The sequence below is a fragment of the Astatotilapia calliptera genome, chromosome 3 (assembly GCF_964374335.1).
Source record: "Astatotilapia calliptera chromosome 3, fAstCal68.1, whole genome shotgun sequence".
Lineage (NCBI taxonomy): Eukaryota > Metazoa > Chordata > Actinopteri > Cichliformes > Cichlidae > Astatotilapia > Astatotilapia calliptera.
Window position 1 is genome coordinate 69,797,792 of NC_137424.1, and position 19,458 is coordinate 69,817,249.

Consider the following 19,458-nt stretch of genomic DNA (forward strand, 5'->3'; position numbering starts at 1 on the left):
AAACTATAAACATGTATCTTTTAATGCAATGAGCTTGCTGAGACATCTGGCAATTCACACAGATGGAAAGAAAACTCAAGTCAAATGTCCTCTGCTCTCAGTGATCTGTAGTTTGGTTGATGAACAAATCCATGTCCATGTAGTGGACGTCCCCCTCAGTGAGAGAGGCAGATATGATGTGAAACACAGGAATCAAACCAGGGACGCTGCTGTTATGGAGCTGAACTGGAACCATTCAGACACTGAGGCCCTCTGAACACATTTTAATTACAGCTGTGCAGAGACACACTGATGACTGACTGGAACACTATGATTCACATTTTACATTAACACCATCCTCACACATGGTTCATATATGGCCACTAGAGGGAGATGTTGGACTTTAAACACTAACATGGATACAAGCAGATCATTATTGTTTCCATACTCAAAAATACATTTTAACAGCGACGGTCCACAATATCAGATGAGTTTTTACAAGTGACATGATAACCTCCAGAGAAGCTGAATGATTTAATGTGGTAATTATGTTACCATAATTACCACATTAAATTATCATTTAATGTGGTAATGGTTTAATTTGTAAACATGACTAAATTGGCATGTTTTTGATTATTTCTCATTTCTAATATTTTTAAGTGGCAAGGTTGTACCTGTCAGTGATGTTTGTTTTCTCAAGACTGATTAAAATTCAGATTATTCTATTTCAGTTTTTCTTTAGTTATGATTTTATTTTATTTTTTTAATTCTAAGCACCAAACACTGTAAACAAATTAGAGTAAAAAAAATAAGAACATTAAAAAGCATAAAATAATACAAAACAACATTTAAGATATAGACTGAATTACAATGAGCACAAGTATCACCATCATCTTTTTTAATAAAGTCTTTAAAGCAACCACAGCTGGCGCAAAGTGCCGTGGATCGGAACTAAATAATAAAAATAACATTTGATTTAATTGAAAGCAAATAAAAGAAAAATAAAATAATTAATTAAATAACACATTTAAATACAAGAGACACTAAGTCTCACTGTGGTCAAAAGCTAAAGGCGTGTTTTAATAGTGGACAGAGATGGGACCTCTCTAAATTCAGGAGCCACGATAGAGAAGGCCCTGCCCCCTCTGAGCTTCCTCCCGGATCTCGGTACTCCAACTAAGCAAGTAAGAGACCAACAGGGTGTGTAGGGATGAAGAAGCTCAGAGAGGTAAGGTGGGGTAAGATTGGGAAAACATTTAAAAACAAACATACACATTTTAAAAGAAACAGACACATATCAACACAGCAACACATGTTCAGTCATTAAAATACAATTTGTATTCACAGTTAAGACTTTAAAACACTGTAAAAAGAAACCCAATAAACAGATAAAAATGCATATTGGGTTGGGCGGTGAATCAGGAACTTCAGCTATAATTTCATTAACATTAACAATAAAATGCATATTAGAAGTAAATATATTGACAAATCCAGACATGTGCAAATACATGTAAGCAGTGCTTAAAAAATGTAATGAATAAAAGCTGCCTAGCTTTTCTTTAAAATGAGAAAACTCTAATAAATATTTAGTAACAATTGCAAGAGACTCAGTTCACAGTTAAGAAGCTCTGAGACATTTTAAATATGCTGCTGTTCAACAGGAAGGACGTGTGAATCCTATTTGTGGGGTTTTCTTCTGTAGATCAGAAAACTGACCACAATAAAGACAGTGGAACCAAGTAGACAAAGTATCAGTGGGACAAATCTGCCTCCTCCTGTCTGACCTGCAGGTGAGAAACAGGTGTGAGGTGTCAGCTGTCAGATAGGTGATGAGTGAAGAACAGAACAGAATCCATTTCCTCTTCAAACTGCTGTCAGACATTATCTACTGCACTCTGATCACATCACTCAGACCAGCTGCTTTCTACAAAGTCTCATCAACAACATCTTTAGAAACAAACATCAACAACCAGGAAGCAGCTTCACCTCTGATCACACACACACTCAACTCTACTCACTCACCTGGAGGAACAACATGAAGGTTGATGTTGTTGATGGATTCCCACGAGCGTGTTTCTCTCATGATGATACGACACTTGTATGTTCCAGTGTCGTTAATCATCACATCCTTCACAATCAAAGACACATTTCCATCCTTCATCTGTCTGTCCTGCAGATCCACCCGGTTCTTAAAAGATGGATGCTGCTCATCTGGATCAAACTGCTCGTCTCGGTACGTTAGGACATATTCTTCTCCCAGGTCAGCTCTGCTCCACTCTAAAACAATGATGCGGATGTCCTTGTTTGGAGCTCGACATGGCAGAATGACGTTCTGTCCAGACTTAGATGTTATGTTTTTCTGGTCTGAAAGAGGAAACAACACAAAGCAAAGAGGATGAAGTAAGTGTTCACCTCTACATCAGCCAATCACTGTGAGGATCAGGGACCACTGAGATGTATATGTTTTGATTGGCGTATAAATGGAATATAAAATTTTCCATTCTAGTTTCCCTACTCTATCTCTCCTCTCTTCTACATCATTCTGGAAGAGCTTGAATCCACCTCTGGTGCACCTGGTCTTGCTTCCTTTCCATTTGGTTTGCTGCAGATATATATATCTACTTTCTCTCCATCATATGAACCACCTCTCTCCCGTTACACAGTCCCTACATTAAAGTCCCTGCTCTCACCACCAAACTCCTGCTTTTCCTTCTACCTGCCATCTGGGGGCCTTTGTCTTTTAAAGAGCAAGAGAGAGTGAGAGAGCAGAAACTGAACAAATGGGCAAATGGCAAAGTTAGATGGAAAGAGAAAAAACTGTAAGGGTTTACAAATATACGAAGATAAGATAACCCTTTAATAGTCCCACACATGGGAAATTTGTTAAATAAAAAATGCAAGATAATTTAAAGATATATTTCATGGATGTTTTGTGTGCTTTCCAGTAACACCTTAAAATGCACGGGGACATTCTAAATTGAACACATTGATTGATCTGAATGGTAACAGGATTCAAAGCACTCCAAACATGGCTTGAACAGAACGGCTGCCAATGAAATCTATATCTCCAGCCCTGGAGCAGATGTACCCTGTGTTGAGTCTGCACAATAAGAGGAGGGCTTGCATGAAAACTTTACCTTAAGCTGCCCTCCTATCAGTTTGCTTCTCGTCCAGGTGTATGGAGAGGCAGTGTGATTTTTGACTGCTTGATGATATAGTGGACTGTCTCCAAGTACTTTCAAGTCATTTGTAAATGTCACAACTTCATTTTATCATGTGCCATTTGTTGTGCGCTCGTCTTATTTATATTTCTTGTACAGTAGTCGGTTAAATATCGTTGTAGATGTACAATGGGAATTAAAGTCTATTCTGTTCTATTCTCTGTAGTTAAGTGACTGAATCAATGCTGTGCATGTTTTCCCTCTTATCTGTTTCACTACAAATAATTGTTCAAAATACTTTGGAAAATTCTGAAAAACATGACTGACTGTTAACCTGTAGGTTTAATAACTAAAGGGTTCACCTTAACCTGGAAGAGAAATCTGTGAATTGGTTAATTTAATTTTAATTGTAGGCTCTGCACTTAAAGATTGATCCTAGAATCAATGATAAGTTAGTTAGATGTCAGTACATAAAAGAAAAGAATACAAAGTGGTTTAAATCAAAGGTGTAGTGAAAGGCAAGTGGTGACGCACTCTCCAAGCAACTAATATGCTGTTATACTGATATTAGATTAATCAGAGTTAGAGACAGACGTTTTCAGGGAACACTTTGTCATTTTTTAAATGTCTTACTTATTAATACTTACAGATACAGATACATTTAACAGGTCAAGTCTCACCTGCACGGACCAAAACAAGGAGGCAGAGCCACAGCTGGGTCCAGCTGAGCAGTACAGATGTTCCAGCGGACATTTCAGATGTAATTCTGAGGCGGTGCTACAGACAACTATTCTGTCTCACTACATGTAAGTTTTCACATAGAGCTGAAAGAGACTGAAAGTCCGTCTAGATGCGTCTCCCTCCCTCAGGATTTGACCCCTCATCTGACTTCTATCACCACCCGGGACAAGCTGCTGACGCCCCTGCTGATCACGTGATTTTAGGCTAGGGTTGAGAAGAGTCTGGGGACACCCCGGATGGTTGATCATCCGACTAAATTGGCACAAAGAATGTATTTCTTTGTGTGGAGGGGCATCCATAGCATTCCAACAGAAAGGCCATTTCCACTGTCACATTCCCAACATTTTCCAAGTATGAGTACTCTCCGCTTGTTGTATTGATCGGGATTATGTACTTGTTCCGAGGCTGAAAACAAACGTAAAGGTCACCGCCTACTTACTAGTTGGAGGGATGGGAGACTGCAGAATACAAGCAGCAGAAAGTGATGGGAGATTTCCAGTCCACAAAGAGTTTGTGCACTAATATACACACATGCTACGGTATATAATGTCATCCACAATGTCTTAGGCAAAGACACCATTTTTGTAGGTTTCCCTTTGTTGATCTCCGGAGAGTATTGCAAGTCAATCGATAAATATGTGATTAAGATGAAGTCTTTCAACTTTCATTTCGGGTTTTGCATTATATCTGAATTTTGGTAGCATTTTATAATATGGCACGCAGGCTTAGGGTGTAATTACCCCTAGAATTAAATGGACTTTAATTTACTGATATTTAATGAATAATATCGCACACTGTTTTGTGTATTTTTCCACAGAACCTAATGGAGGCTTACAGCTGTATAACTATTTCTATTCCATGCGTTGTCTTTTATCTTCTGATTTAAGCACGCTTAAAAACTCTGTTTTAAAGTATCTATATAACGTTATTATATCATGTAACTTTACTTTTATATTTTATTCATTCATTCATTCATTCATGAGTGGAACTGCTCTCAGAGCACTTCACTCTGCAGCACTGACAGTTGTGGTCATCTTATTTTCATCGATCTGTCAGTCACTGCTGGATGAAGTACTCAAACCACCAGTAACATGTCCCAGTCAAAACATCTACATATAAGCTCCTGTTGTCTAAACCACTCTGAATCATCAGTACAAAGCTCATCCACTCTTAGTACAAACCACCCTGTTTACCACCATTCCAATCAAAAGAGAAAAGAGGAGCAAACAGAGGTAATAACTGAGTGATTATGACTGAGTTTGACGCTCACAGATCTGCACAGAGACTTTAAGGAACAAGTTCCTTTCCTCTGCAGATTTCACTCAAGTTCACAGCAGCATTCATCTGCAGAGTCCTGAATGCCTCATTTCTACACGAAGACTTTAGTGATTTCTGCTGTTGCACTGAAACAAAGAGTCTCAGTGTGCTGATGACAGTATCTCTATACAGAGTAGAGCTTCTGTTCCATTTCCAGACCTAGTGGTTATGAAATCACAGTCGACTAAAATAAGAACCAGCAATTTGGCGGCTTCAGTTAGCCTTCTGCAGAGCTAACCGAAGCCTCTCTCTCTCTCTCTCTCTCTCTCTGTCTACATATATATATATATATGCATACATACACATGTATATATACACATACACATGTATATATACACATACACATGTATATATAAAAACACCCAGCACGCCCCTGCGGGCGGTTTATCCTTCAAGCTCGGGTCCTCTACCAGAGGCCTGGGAGCTTGAGGGTCCTGCGCAGTATCTTAGCTGTTCCCAGGACTGCGCTCTTCTGGACAGAGATCTCCGATGTTGTTCCCGGGATCTGCTGGAGCCACTCGCCTAGCTTGGGAGTCACCGCACCTAGTGCTCCGATTACCACGGGGACCACCGTTACCTTCATCCTCCACATCCTCTCGAGCTCTTCTCTGAGCCCTTGGTATTTCTCCAGCTTCTCGTGTTCCTTCTTCCTGATATTGCTGTCATTCGGAACCGCTACATCGATCACTACGGCCGTCTTCTTCTGTTTGTCTACCACCACTATGTCCGGTTGGTTAGCCACCACCATTTTGTCCGTCTGTATCTGGAAGTCCCACGGGATCTTAGCTCGGTCATTCTCCACCACCCTTGGGGGCATCTCCCATTTTGACCTCGGGACTTCCAGGTTATACTCGGCACAGATGTTCCTGTACACTATGCCGGCCACTTGGTTATGGCGTTCCATGTATGCCTTGCCTGCTAGCATCTTGCACCCTGCTGTTATGTGCTGGATTGTCTCTGGGGCATCTTTACACAGCCTGCACCTGGGGTCTTGCCTGGTGTGATAGACCCCAGCCTCTATGGATCTTGTACTCAGAGCTTGTTCTTGTGCTGCCATGATTAGTGCCTCTGTGCTGTCTTTCAGTCCAGCTTTGTCCAGCCACTGGTAGGATTTCTGGATATCAGTCACCTCCTCTATCTGCCGGTGGTACATACCGTGCAGGGGCCTGTCCTTCCATGATGGTTCCTCGTCTCCCTCCTCTTTCTTGGGTTTCTGCTGCCTGAGGTATTCACTGAGCACTCGGTCAGGGGCGTGCTGGGTGTTTTTTTTTTTTTTTAATATATATATATATATATATGTTTTTCCCTATGTTATTACTGTCCATATGTACATAGCGATGCAGAACTGTACCCCCCCAGCATGTTTACACTGAGTAGGAGATGCTCTGTATCTCATTGTACAACTGTATAGTGACAAGAAAGGCATTCTATTCTATTCTAAAACCCTGCACTCACTTCTTAATTACCTGGAAGCACCTTAAAGACGACCGGTGTTCCAGATCAACTGGCGTTTAGATCAACTGGCGTTGGTCGAACAGATGTGTGGCAGTCTTGCATTTCAGTAGCTCCTACCGACAAACCAGCAAAAAAACGCCAAATGTGTCATCTGTGACACTTGTGAGGTTATCTCAAACACACTCCGTCAGTCTTGATGCTGTTGAACAACAAAATGTTTAAAAATGTGTACCTGGTGATATCCTCATGCGCGACGCGATCGCGAAAACAGCAAACAAGTAACACCACGCTGTTGTTGTTCACAGGACAGCAAGAGTAAACGATCGGGAGACCCTTGTCGTCGTTATCGTTCCACTCGCACGGTTTATTTCACCGAATTCAGCGTTTTTGCTCCACAACTAAAGCGAGCAGTTTGCTCTGTGCACTAACATGGAGTCGAGTCAACCAGCGCCACCTCTGGCCAAGTGCCACAGCCTACAGCCAGATCAACTGGTGACACACATCTGCAGCACGTTTGAATTCGTGTCATGCACATTTGTACCTTTCAATTGTGTGTTTGTGCGTCATGCAAATAAACCTTTGAAATGAATGAAATGATATCATGTATTTATTATCAGCCTACATTTGTACAAAATGCCAAATGACATACACATAGTCATAAGAATCACCATCCTGATATCAACACTTTTGCCCATAAGAAAAATGTCGTGAACAAATATATGACACACCAATATTTCACCAGTGTTGTAACTCACATGTCGCCAGCATAGTCTGCCTGTGTCTCCCCTCTGCAAACGAACATTTCAGAGTTGGATGTGATATACAGTCTGCATAAGTGTGGTCAATCTCATAATGATCCGTAAGGGGATGGCAGCTACGCTGAATGTACAGCAGTCACACAGTGATCAGCAATAAACAGTCCCCAAAACTTGCATATAATCCCCAATGTGGAGCCCATCTACTGACTACCACATAGCAGCTGGACCAGTCCCCAATGCAGGTCAGTCCACTGCTGCCACCTGTGGCCAAGTACCATAGCCTACCACTAGATTAACTTGTGACACACATCTGCACCTGCTGCTATGATCACATTGAGTAAAGGCTGAGTGGCTGCACTCACACGTGGTGCATCTAAATCTACCCACAAATATGTTGAAACATGCAATGCCAGCAATGTGGATTGTCAACACTACAAACAATCAGTAAGCAAAGACTACACGGGTCAATTCCTTCTGTCCATCATCCAGCCAGATATACGTATGACACACATCTGCAGCTGGTCCCATCACCACGTTTGAATATGTTACCTGCACAACACATTTGTAATTGTCAATGTTGTCTTTGCTGTCCCATAAACCATGCAACCACATGAAACACAATTGTGTATCCATTTAAATCCCATCATATACATGAAGTTGTAGACATCACAACTCCTTCTGTTTATGTTATTACCCAACAACAATATGCACTCCACACATAGATCACATAGAAATATGTCATCAGTGTGCTCACAACACACCTTGTCAGAATAGGCTGCCTATGTCTCTACTGTGATTCTGTATATTTCAATTGTGCAACTGGAGTCACATGAGGCAATCGTGTGGTGTTTGCCAGGAACACTGGTAGCCAATATAGGTGATTAAGCAGCACAGCTGGAAAGAATTGGTAGTCATATGCAGTCTATATAAGCCCAGTGAGTACAACCAACATCTGTGGGTTTCGTGAGGTGGTAGCAGTCAGTGAATTTACAGCAGTTAGATAGTGATTAGAAGGCAACTATAGCCAGTGTGGTTGGGAAGAGCTTGTGAGAGAGTGGACTCCTGAAAGTGAGTGACTGAGGTGTGCTAGTTGGTTTGTGTGGTGTGTCTGTTAGTCTGTGTGTTTGTGGTACAGTGGAGTAGGTAGATAGGTGGACAGGTGTAGGTGAGGGAAATGGATCCCAGAATTGTGAGGGAGCTTCTGGAGTTCAAGCTCCACGATCGCTATCCTGAAGGATCAACCAGCAGGGAAAGATATACAATCAAAAGAAGAGCTGAGACCTTCAGGATAAATGGTGAGTACAATGGATAATGTCATGTAAACCATCAGAGTGTAGTATTGTGCGTTAATGTGAACATTCCCTCTTGTCTGTTTGTTCTTGTCTCGCCCCACATGCCCAATGGAGATGGAGACCTGTACTATGTATGCAGGCAGAAGAAGAACAGAACGGAGAACCTGGCAAAAGTGGTCTGCACTGCCAAAGAGGCAAATGACATTTTTGAGGAATTTCATTCCAGCCACTTTGGTGGACACTGTGGATGGGAGAAGACCCACTGTGCCATCATGGCACGCTATTACTGGCCTGGCATGGAGGGTGACATTAAAAAATGGGTGAGCACATTCTGTATGAATGAGCCTCAAACGCATTGTGGAAACCCAAGAACCCCCCCCCCCCCTTTGTTTTTTTTTACATTTGTTTGTTTCTCTGTTGTTCGTATGTCTTGTGTTCGTACCCTGTTGCTCCTAACTAACCCATATAACCTACAGCTCCAAGGCACTTTGCTGATCATTAACATGTAATGTTACTTAATTTGGCAATAGGTTGCTCAGTGCCCACAATGCCAGTGTAAGCAGGCCAATATTAAGGAAAGGAAAGGATACATTCCAATCGAGGTACAGTAACACAGACAGCATATTTGTTACTGTCCAAATACATCAAATGTGACATGTTCTTCTTTACCCCCCTCACAGGTCACAGAGCCCTTTGAGCTCGTTGGAATGGATCTTGTGGGTAAACTGACCTTAACGGATGGTGGTAATCAGTACATTTGTGTGATGGTTGACTATTTCACCAAATGGGCAGAGGCCTACCCACTGAAAAACAAAACTGCAGATGAGGTCACCAGTTGTATTCTGGATTTTTTCTACAAATTTGGTGCACCTAAAAGACTGCTAACAGACCAGGGCTCAGAGTTCTGCAACAAGGTGGGGTATTAGTAGCTCAAGCACATATGTAATGTCAGCTTGGATGACCAATGTGATCACCTTTTCAAGGTCAACTATGGCCTGTGTAAAACCCTGGGCATCCGAAGAAGCCTCTGCTCACCATACCATCCCCAAACCAATGGCTTGGTGGAGAGATTAAATGGCACAATCCAGAGGTACAATACTGTCATTTATATATTGTGCTGTAACTATGTCACAACGATGGCTATTTAGTATATTGTATTCATGCATTGACATTTCAGATCCCTCAATAAACTGGTGAGTGACGAGCCCAAGAACTGGGACAAATTCCTGCAGTCAACCATGTTTGGACTGAGGACAAAAAAGCAGCTGACAACAAAATACAGCCCATATTACCTCATGTTCGGCAGAGAGGCAAGGTATCCATCGGAGATCCCAAAGGCATACAAGGTAAAATGGTGTAATGTACAAGAGAGAAGATGTCTCAATCCTAATCCAGTTACTCAGTCATTGTATTTTGGCAGGTTACAGAAGGCATGGTCACTAAACTCATTTCGAATGAAGACGTGTGTGAGGGCCTAAAATCCCAGGAGGTGGTTTACGCTGACGTAACCAAAAATGTCAAAACCACCCAAGACAAGATCCACAGGGGGAAGGCAGAAAGGGGAGAGGAGGATGGCTTCCAGGTGGGACACATGGTTTTGCGCAAAAATGTGAGGCAGGAACAGAGAAAAGGTGGCAAACTGGATGCTGATATGCTGGGACCCTTGAGGATTGTGAAGCTGGAAGGCAAAAGTGCTGACTTGGTGTCAGGGAAGGGCAAGCGGACTGTGAAGGTCAACGTTGACCAACTGACGCACTACTTCCAGCCTGAGGAGAGGGTCCCAGCAAAGCTAAAGAACCTGTCACCGCCACCCTGCCAGGGGCCATCAGCACCCCCACTGTCACCGCCACCCTGCCAGGGGCCATCAGCACCCCCACTGTCACCGCCACCCTGCCAGGGGCCAGCACTGGTGCAGTCTCGCTGTGACCCCGAAAATGGTGAGTAAGCAGACAATGTACAAATGATATGTCTGACAAGTTCCTGACAATGTTGTCTTCACAGTAATAACCAGAATCTGGGCTGGTGAAAGGGGAAAGGTGCTGTGGTCCAGAATTGGGCCTTACAAGCTATTTGCGGAGAACATTGCAGATTTGGCCCCTGGGAAAGAGTTGGAAAGTGAAGTATGTAGATGTTTTCCACATGAGTGGTCACCTCATTGGACGGGAATGACAATGTACCGTGTGTGCCCCTAGATCATAAATGCATATTTGACACTGGTGGGGCGCCAACACGCTGTATTGATTATGGACTCCTATTTCATGACATCAGTTTGGCAGGGGTCCATGAAAGGTTTCAGGAAGGTGAGTTGGCTTTGACATGTAACCATCCTCATTTACGACTATTCATGATGTAATGCCACGATCTTCACTTTGTAGCTGGATCTGCTGAATTATGACGTGGCAGCTGGGGCAGTCTGTGACAACAGACACTGGACACTCATTGTAAGACGCCACACAACCATCAGAATTTGACGTGAACCTACTAGGTTTAACATGATCTCCATTTGTTTTTCAAGATAATGTATCTGAAAGAAATGCGGGCTGTCTTTGTTGACCCATTTGGGGCAACACAAGCACAACTCGATAGGTGCAGGGATGTGACAAGGTACGCACAACAGGCTAATGTTAACCACAGCAGTCATATTTCTAACTTGTACATGTGGATCACATAAGGCTGCTGCACTGGATGACATTCAGTACCTGTTCCTTTTCTTGTTTTTTGTACCCATCTGTTTTTTCTTTTTTTTAACATTTGAAAGAGCTCTGGTTAGACGGAAATGTCCAGCCATCGGCAAATGGACATGCTCAACTGTTGCCCATCCAAAACAGCAGGACCTAACATCCTGTGGCGTCTTTGTATGCAAGGTTAGTACAATGCTCATGGTGTATTGTACCTAAATGGACAGATTCTGATGAGTAGACAATGTTCAGCTTGCAGAACAAATACTGTCGGGGACAAATATATCTTTCCCTGTTGACGAGGAGGGGGTTGCCAGGCTCAGACTGGAGCTAGCGCTCTCTCTGCTCCAAAACTCAGGTATACCCGGGAAACGGCATTTGGACCTCCATTTGTGACAGTTATGTGTGTATCCACATTGTGACATATGTATTTATAGATGACATTTCCCAGCTATGTCGTGCCTGTGGTGAGGCAAGCTCAGGTGCAGAAACCGATGACTGGGTAAGATGACAGAATCAATACCTAAGATGGACGCACCTTGACTGGGTTACTTCAACATCACTGGGTGACATGTCACTTTGATGCACCAACAGTGGAATTCTAGTTCAGGTGACCTGCATGCCTCTGCACTTCAAAGACACTAGAGCACCTACAGGACGCATGGAAACAGCAAGTGATGCACAGATGAGACTGTTGCACAGAAATATGCAGTATCTGTACACTGTAACATGTTTAGTTGCTTTACTCAAGAGCCTGACTCCAGCTGAATGACACTGACAATCTACTTTTCCTTGCAGATTGAATGCACCTTCTGTGGGAAGTGGTACCACACAGTGTGTGTCGACTTCCCCTCTGCAGTAGGCGACTACAAATGTAGCGGGTGTTGAATGAACACAGAAGGAATTGACCCGTGTAGTCTTTGCTTACTGATTGTTTGTAGTGTTGACAATCCACATTGCTGGCATTGCATGTTTCAACATATTTGTGGGTAGATTTAGATGCACCACGTGTGAGTGCAGCCACTCAGCCTTTACTCAATGTGATCATAGCAGCAGGTGCAGATGTGTGTCACAAGTTAATCTAGTGGTAGGCTATGGTACTTGGCCACAGGTGGCAGCAGTGGACTGACCTGCATTGGGGACTGGTCCAGCTGCTATGTGGTAGTCAGTAGATGGGCTCCACATTGGGGATTATATGCAAGTTTTGGGGACTGTTTATTGCTGATCACTGTGTGACTGCTGTACATTCAGCGTAGCTGCCATCCCCTTACGGATCGTTATGAGATTGACCACACTTATGCAGACTGTATATCACATCCAACTCTGAAATGTTCGTTTGCAGAGGGGAGACACAGGCAGACTATGCTGGCGACATGTGAGTTACAACACTGGTGAAATATTGGTGTGTCATATATTTGTTCACGACATTTTTCTTATGGGCAAAAGTGTTGATATCAGGATGGTGATTCTTATGACTATGTGTATGTCATTTGGCATTTTGTACAAATGTAGGCTGATAATAAATACATGATATCATTTCATTCATTTCAAAGGTTTATTTGCATGACGCACAAACACACAATTGAAAGGTACAAATGTGCATGACACGAATTCAAACGTGCTGCAGATGTGTGTCACCAGTTGATCTGGCTGTAGGCTGTGGCACTTGGCCAGAGGTGGCGCTGGTTGACTCGACTCCATGTTAGTGCACAGAGCAAACTGCTCGCTTTAGTTGTGGAGCAAAAACGCTGAATTCGGTGAAATAAACCGTGCGAGTGGAACGATAATGACGACAAGGGTCTCCCGATCGTTTACTCTTGCTGTCCTGTGAACAACAACGGCGTGGTGTTACTTGTTTGCTGTTTTCGCGATCGCGTCGCGCATGAGGATATCACCAGGTAAACTCGCCACATTTTTAAACATTTTGTTGTTCAACAGCATCAAGACTGACGGAGTGTGTTTGAGATAACCTCACAAGTGTCACAGATGACACATTTGGCGTTTTTTTGCTGGTTTGTCGGTAGGAGCTACTGAAACGCAAGACTGCCACACATCTGTTCGACCAACGCCAGTTGATCTAAACGCCAGTTGATCTGGAACACCGGCCCCTCTCAACAGCTGCGACAAATCATCTGGAGAAATGGTAAGCATAGGAGACCAAACACTGAGGAACAAATCCTCATTTCATCCTATGATAACAGCATTTTCACCATTTCAGCCAATTCCTTTTGCACAATTTGTCTCTTGTGCTCAGGCAACATCTAGGGCCATGAACGCACTTTCACGGCAGACTGCGTTTCAAAGTGGTGCTCCATGAGAGTCATGCAGCCGGGCAGGGGGAAGAACACATCTGCAAACCGCTGTTGCAATGCAGGAACATCTGCTTTGTGTGAGATGTTCATCACAAAGCATCTTAAACACACTCTGTGAAAACTTCATGCCCACATCTTGTTTTTAAGAAAAATCAAACATCTTTGTCCTTGAAGATCATTTCAGAGTTTTTAATGAGCTGCAGGAACCCTGTTCAATGTTAGTGGAGAACAGCCAAGTCTCCTCCTGTGATAAAGCTCCACATGTACCACTGAAAACAGTTAAATTACTTTGAATCTGAAATCAGGGCTCAAACTACTTGTTGTGAGACCATTTCTTTATTTTTCAAAGTTCATCAAATATAGGATCAAAACAAATCACGATTTCATAATACAAACTTCAAATCAACAAGAAAAAGGCTGCAGAACATGTGGATCAAAATGAATTCATAAAAAAACAACATGTGGACTTCAAGAACACAGTAAACACACTAAAGTTAAAGGAGGAGCGAAAAATAGAGGTTTAATAGAATTTGAATTTTTGATCTTGTAACAGTTCTTTGCTGCCAATGTGAATACGAATGTGGTCTTTGCCTAACTGAATAAAGGTTACTCTGACTCACTGCTCCATCTTCTGGTACAAACTGGTATTACATGGAAGTACAGCCCAAAACCAGTTTAGCTTGAGTTTCTTTTTTCTGGACATAAAGTCACAGCAGGTGTTGTTTCAAAGCTGGTGGACAGATTTAGTTCATTTTGGAGGATTTAAGAGCAACTGCTGTGAAAATATTTGCAATTTTGGGAGAAAAGGTTCAAAAGAAGAAACAGCAAAAGTTTAAATATGAATAAAGAATTTAAATTTAACTGAGGTAACACATTAAATGAATACATTTAAAAAAAGAAGTTAATTTTGGAAACACTAAGAAAGTTCAAATGAAAGAAACTGAAATATATATCCATATCTGCAATTTTGATACAAAGTCTGTTTGGTAAAAAAGACATTCCTATAACTTTAATAATACAGTAACAAGTACAACTACTAAACACTACTGTGTCCTAAGGGAACAAAGGTTAAAATGTAACAGGGATAACATTTTAGAGAATTAAAATCCCTCAAAGGAAAAAACAAACTTGATATGCATATCTATACATGCAGCTTCCTAAATGTAACATTCAGGATTATTCACTGCAGGTCCAGAAATCAGAGCTACCTCATCAGATCCTAGTGTGACATCAGCTGACACTCTTTACAGGAGATTCCATCTGAACTCTGTGGAGCCTGATCTCAAGGTTTTTAAGTCTGAGCCTGAAACCAGAAGAGGATCTTTCTCTCTCTTCAGATTCATTGTGATCCAGTGATTTCAGTCCTGCATGATCAGGCTGATGTTTGCACAGAGCAGATAATGAAGTGAAGGCTTTTCCACATTGGTAACAGTGAAACAGTTTATTTACAGTGTGGGATAGTTTGTGTTCGGAGTATGAACTGAGATTCCTGAAACTCTTATCACACTGGTCACAGCTTAAGTTCACTTCCATGTGTGTACGTTCATGTTTGTTACGATGACCTGATTGTGAGAAGCTTTTGTCACAGTGTCTGCACTTGTATGGTGTCTCTCCTGTGTGGATTCGCTTATGGTTTTTCATTGAGGTCATGTCCAGTGGTGAAGGATGACCCACACTGGTCACAGATGTGCTTTTTGACCCCACTGTGGAAGAGTTTTTGTATTTTTAATGTACTTGTGTGTGGAAGCCTCTCCCACATTCTTTGCAGTAGTTCATTTTGTCTCCAGTGTGGATACGTTGATGTGGTTTTAGGTCCCGTTGATGATTGGAAGTTTTTCCTCAAAGGTTAAAAAGAAACTCTTTCCCACCACCACAGTGACGACAGGGTTGAGAACTGGATCCATCTGTGTTGCTCTGCTTTTTTTATTTTTATCCTCAATGTTGCCTGAAACAAAGAGCATCTCTGCCAACGTCCAATTACATTTTACTGTTTACATTATAAGACTGAGTTTACTGAACAGAAATGACTCTTCATTTTTCCCAAACAGTTCATTCAGTATAACTCCGTAAGTTTACTGATCAGACTTGTTCCAAACACTCGGGTTACAATTAAAAGAAAAAAAACAAATACAGCCTCACAGTAACTGCACTTGTAGAGTTACTTTCAGGTGTGGATCCGTCGGTGGTTTCTCATGTGATGTGGAGATTTAAAAGTCTTCTCACACAGGTCACATTTATAAGGTCTCTCCTCAGTGTGGCTAAACATGTGTAGTTGTAACTGTGCGTCTGTTGTAAACAGTTTCCCACACTGATCACAGCGGGAAACATCATTTCCAGTGTGAATCCGTAGGTGACTATTTCGGTACTGTTTGTCGCTGAAACTTTTTCCACAAAAGTTGCAGCTGTACGCCTTAATTCCAGAGTGGGTACCTAGATGCCTCTGTAAGTCCTTTTTTTCAGCAAAAGCCTTACCACACAACTCACAGCTGTGTGCTTTAACTCCACTGTGCACGATACGGTGTGATTTTAAGCTTTGATAATGGGTAAAAGACTTTCCACACAATTTGCAGCTGTAAGGTTTAACTCCACTGTGGACGTGTTGGTGTGTTTTAAAGGATTGAGCGTGGGTAAAAGACTTTCCACACAAGTGACAGTTGTACGCTTTAACTCCACTGTGGATAAGTTTGTGTGATTTTAAGCTTTCAGCCCGGGCAAAATCCTTCCCACACAAGTCACAGCTGTACGCTTTAACTCCACTGTGGATGACTTGGTGTATTTTTAAGCCTCTAGCCCGGGCAAAATCCTTCCCACACAAGTCACAGCTGTAAGGTTTAACTCCATTGTGCATGACTTGGTGTCTTTTTAAGCCTCTAGCCTCGGTAAAAGACTTTCCACACAAGTCACAGCTGTAAGGTTTAACTCCACTGTGGACGAGTTGGTGTTTTTTTAAGATTCGAGCCAGGGTAAAAGACTTTCCACACAACTCACAGCTGTAGGGTTTAACTCCACTGTGGATGAGTTGGTGTGTTTTTAGGCTGTCACTCCGGGTAAAATCCTTCCCACACTCATCACAGCTGTAGGATTTCTCTCCCTTTCTTTGACGTTTGTCATCCTCCTGAGAGCGCTGACTTCTTGCTCCATGTTGGTCCTGCAGTGACAGAGATAAAAACAGAGGCACTGAGTGAAATGCAGTCGCGGAACGAACTGAAACTCCCTCCGTCAGTGGAAACAAACATGTCAACAAACACCTTGTTGGTGTGTTAGCACCACCTTCTGGTGATAGTATCACATTACAATGATGTGACACAATGAGAGGTGTAATGAAAATTACATTATTGAAGAAATATATAAGTGGAGAAAATCTTTTACTTCATAAAATATTTTGAGTTCAACTGATGATATTGTTGTTTCAATATGTGCTGATAAAATATGATCTTTGCATTTTCTTCTAACTTCTGTGGTTTTTGGTTGTGAATGTAGAGTCTGTATATATGGAGGAGCCCAGGATGCAAAAGACAAAGCTGCTGTTAATTGTGTTTTAAAAACCAACCAGTTGCACACACAGTTTCAATAACAGTGTAACTGTGATGTTTTTCTCACCTTTTGTGTTGAAGTCATTGTTTCCTCTGTAGTGGCTGAGCTGAGTCCAAATGGCTGAAATTGTCCTTCTACTGCTCCACCAGACTCCTGTTACTCAGCTGGGACACAAAAAGTATATAGACATATTTTACCCCTTACAAAAAGAAGCAGAGCAAATAAACATTACTACACTCCTCAGTGCAGGGCTTGCAAAATCTCAAAATCCCTGGTAACCCTTCGGGCAGGGAAGGGTTTTTGGTAGCCCAAAACAAATTTAAGTAGCCCAAATAAAAAAAGAGAATAATTTTTTGATTGATGTTTTGTTTCCTGTTTTGTTTGCTTTACAATATTATACATTAAAGTATAATATTGTAACAGAAACATTAATCAAAATTTAAAAAAAAAAAAAATTACAACACTGTATAAAAATTACAATCATCAACTCAAATACTTGGTTCTAATTGAACAGAAATTTCTATGAACTTGTAAGAACTGTGTAGGACATGAATCAGTCTGTGTCAGATCCTGAATTTGAAATTTCCACTGAAGTCACGGGTAAGAGACAAGTGGAACCAAGATCTAGGCCATTTGCTTTTTTGAAGTTTGCAAAGACTGCTAAATCGTGCCAGTGGTAGTTCACTCTTTGCAACATAGTACGCTGTTCTAAACAGATTTTTCAGGTTTATTTTTAGTATGTTATTTGCAATTGGTGTTTGTTCTGGGAAAGATATTGCAGACTGAGCAATAATGCATTTCTTATGGGTTCTAATGGGGTCCTTTCTTAAAATGAATGGTCCCAGCAACAAAGGCACTTGTCGACTCAGAAATCAAGGGAAAACCAACAACACACCCGGCAGAACATTATGTTATTTACACGGATGCACATAAGTGGTCCGCATGTGCGCATTCGCTGTCAAAATAAAAGATGCAACACGCGTTTGCGTCCATATAAAAGGCACTGTTTTTGTCTGCTGGAGTGGGATTCTCACGGCACATTCCACACCACATCTCTGTGCGTTCATCATTTGCTTGAAGCCAGCTCACCTCCTGCAACTACTTTTCCGAGAATACGTGCTTCTTTTGTGGTTCGGACTCCTTCTGACATTTCTTCTGCCGTGGAGGAACACGACAGTAATTGCTTAAAGGACCTTGCTTCTTCGACATCTTTAAAAGTTCTAAACAAATGTCTGGCCTCCTCCTGAAAATATTATGAACGCAAACATGCGTTGGAACTTTTCATCTGGTTTTATTTTGACAGCGAATGCGCACCTGCGGACCACTTATGTGCACCCCTGGTTATATAGCTCATCATATTGCAGCCACAGAAATTCTTTTGTCCATGAAACCATAAAGCTGCACTTTCTTTTTGCCTTATAGTCTGATTTGTCATAACTTCTCCGTTTTGTGGTAAGCTTTTCTTTGGCTGTCACTTCTTCACCCTGACCTGTCTTATTTGGCTCTGCAGAACTAAAATATATATCCTGCTGCTTTTACACACGCACTCACTGTTAGATTTGTATTGTTGATTGTCATTTATGCTTAGAAATATTTACTTATATATGCTTAGAGTTTTGTAATTAGTTGTAGATTGGTAGAGGTTTTGATCCTTGATAGTCTGCAAACTTTGTGTGTATTAGACAGCACTTTGGGAGCATGAGAGGTCATACCGTGTCTTATTGTTTTATGGTAGGATTAACGTAGCTACGTCTGTTCTAGTCTAGGTGCTCTTTGTTTAGATGAACTGCAGGACTTCCTCACCGTGTTATCTAGGATGAACCATCTAGGGTGAGGGGGAGGCTACCCTCTTCCTGACCAAGGATGTTTGACCCTTTGATCAGCAGTCCCCACACACACACACACACACACACACACACACACACACACAGGCAAGGTACTCTTTGTTTGTATGTAGACGTCGTATGTTAATGAACCTATGCATATTCATGTAACCTCAATAAAAGGACAGTGTATGGGAGAACGGACGAGACCAACTGGAGTCAAGCGGTTGTCCGGTTCTCTCCCGTGCACGAGTAACATGAAGAAGTTTGCCTACTTGCGTCTTGCTTGCAGTGTAATTATATTGTCTTAACGTTCCAGCGAATAGGTTTATGCTACAAACCTATCATTAATTGGTCCTTCGATGCCAGAGCCCTGGAATCGCATTCACCGAGGGGAGGAGGGACACG

At 41.9% G+C, this 19,458-nt stretch overlaps 1 protein-coding gene across 1 annotated transcript; it reads right to left on the reverse strand.

The window, feature by feature from the left end:
- Positions 1-14,013: 14,013 nt before the first annotated feature.
- Positions 14,014-18,197, reverse strand: LOC113015133 (uncharacterized). Its single transcript, XM_080299006.1, has 2 exons — positions 17,294-18,197; positions 14,014-16,841 (listed from the first exon to the last, which is right to left on the reverse strand). Exons 1-2 carry the CDS (start codon positions 17,309-17,311, stop codon positions 15,858-15,860), a joined length of 1,002 nt encoding a protein of 333 aa, XP_080155132.1. The 5' UTR covers positions 17,312-18,197; the 3' UTR covers positions 14,014-15,857.
- Between the last annotated feature and the right edge of the window lie 1,261 nt (positions 18,198-19,458).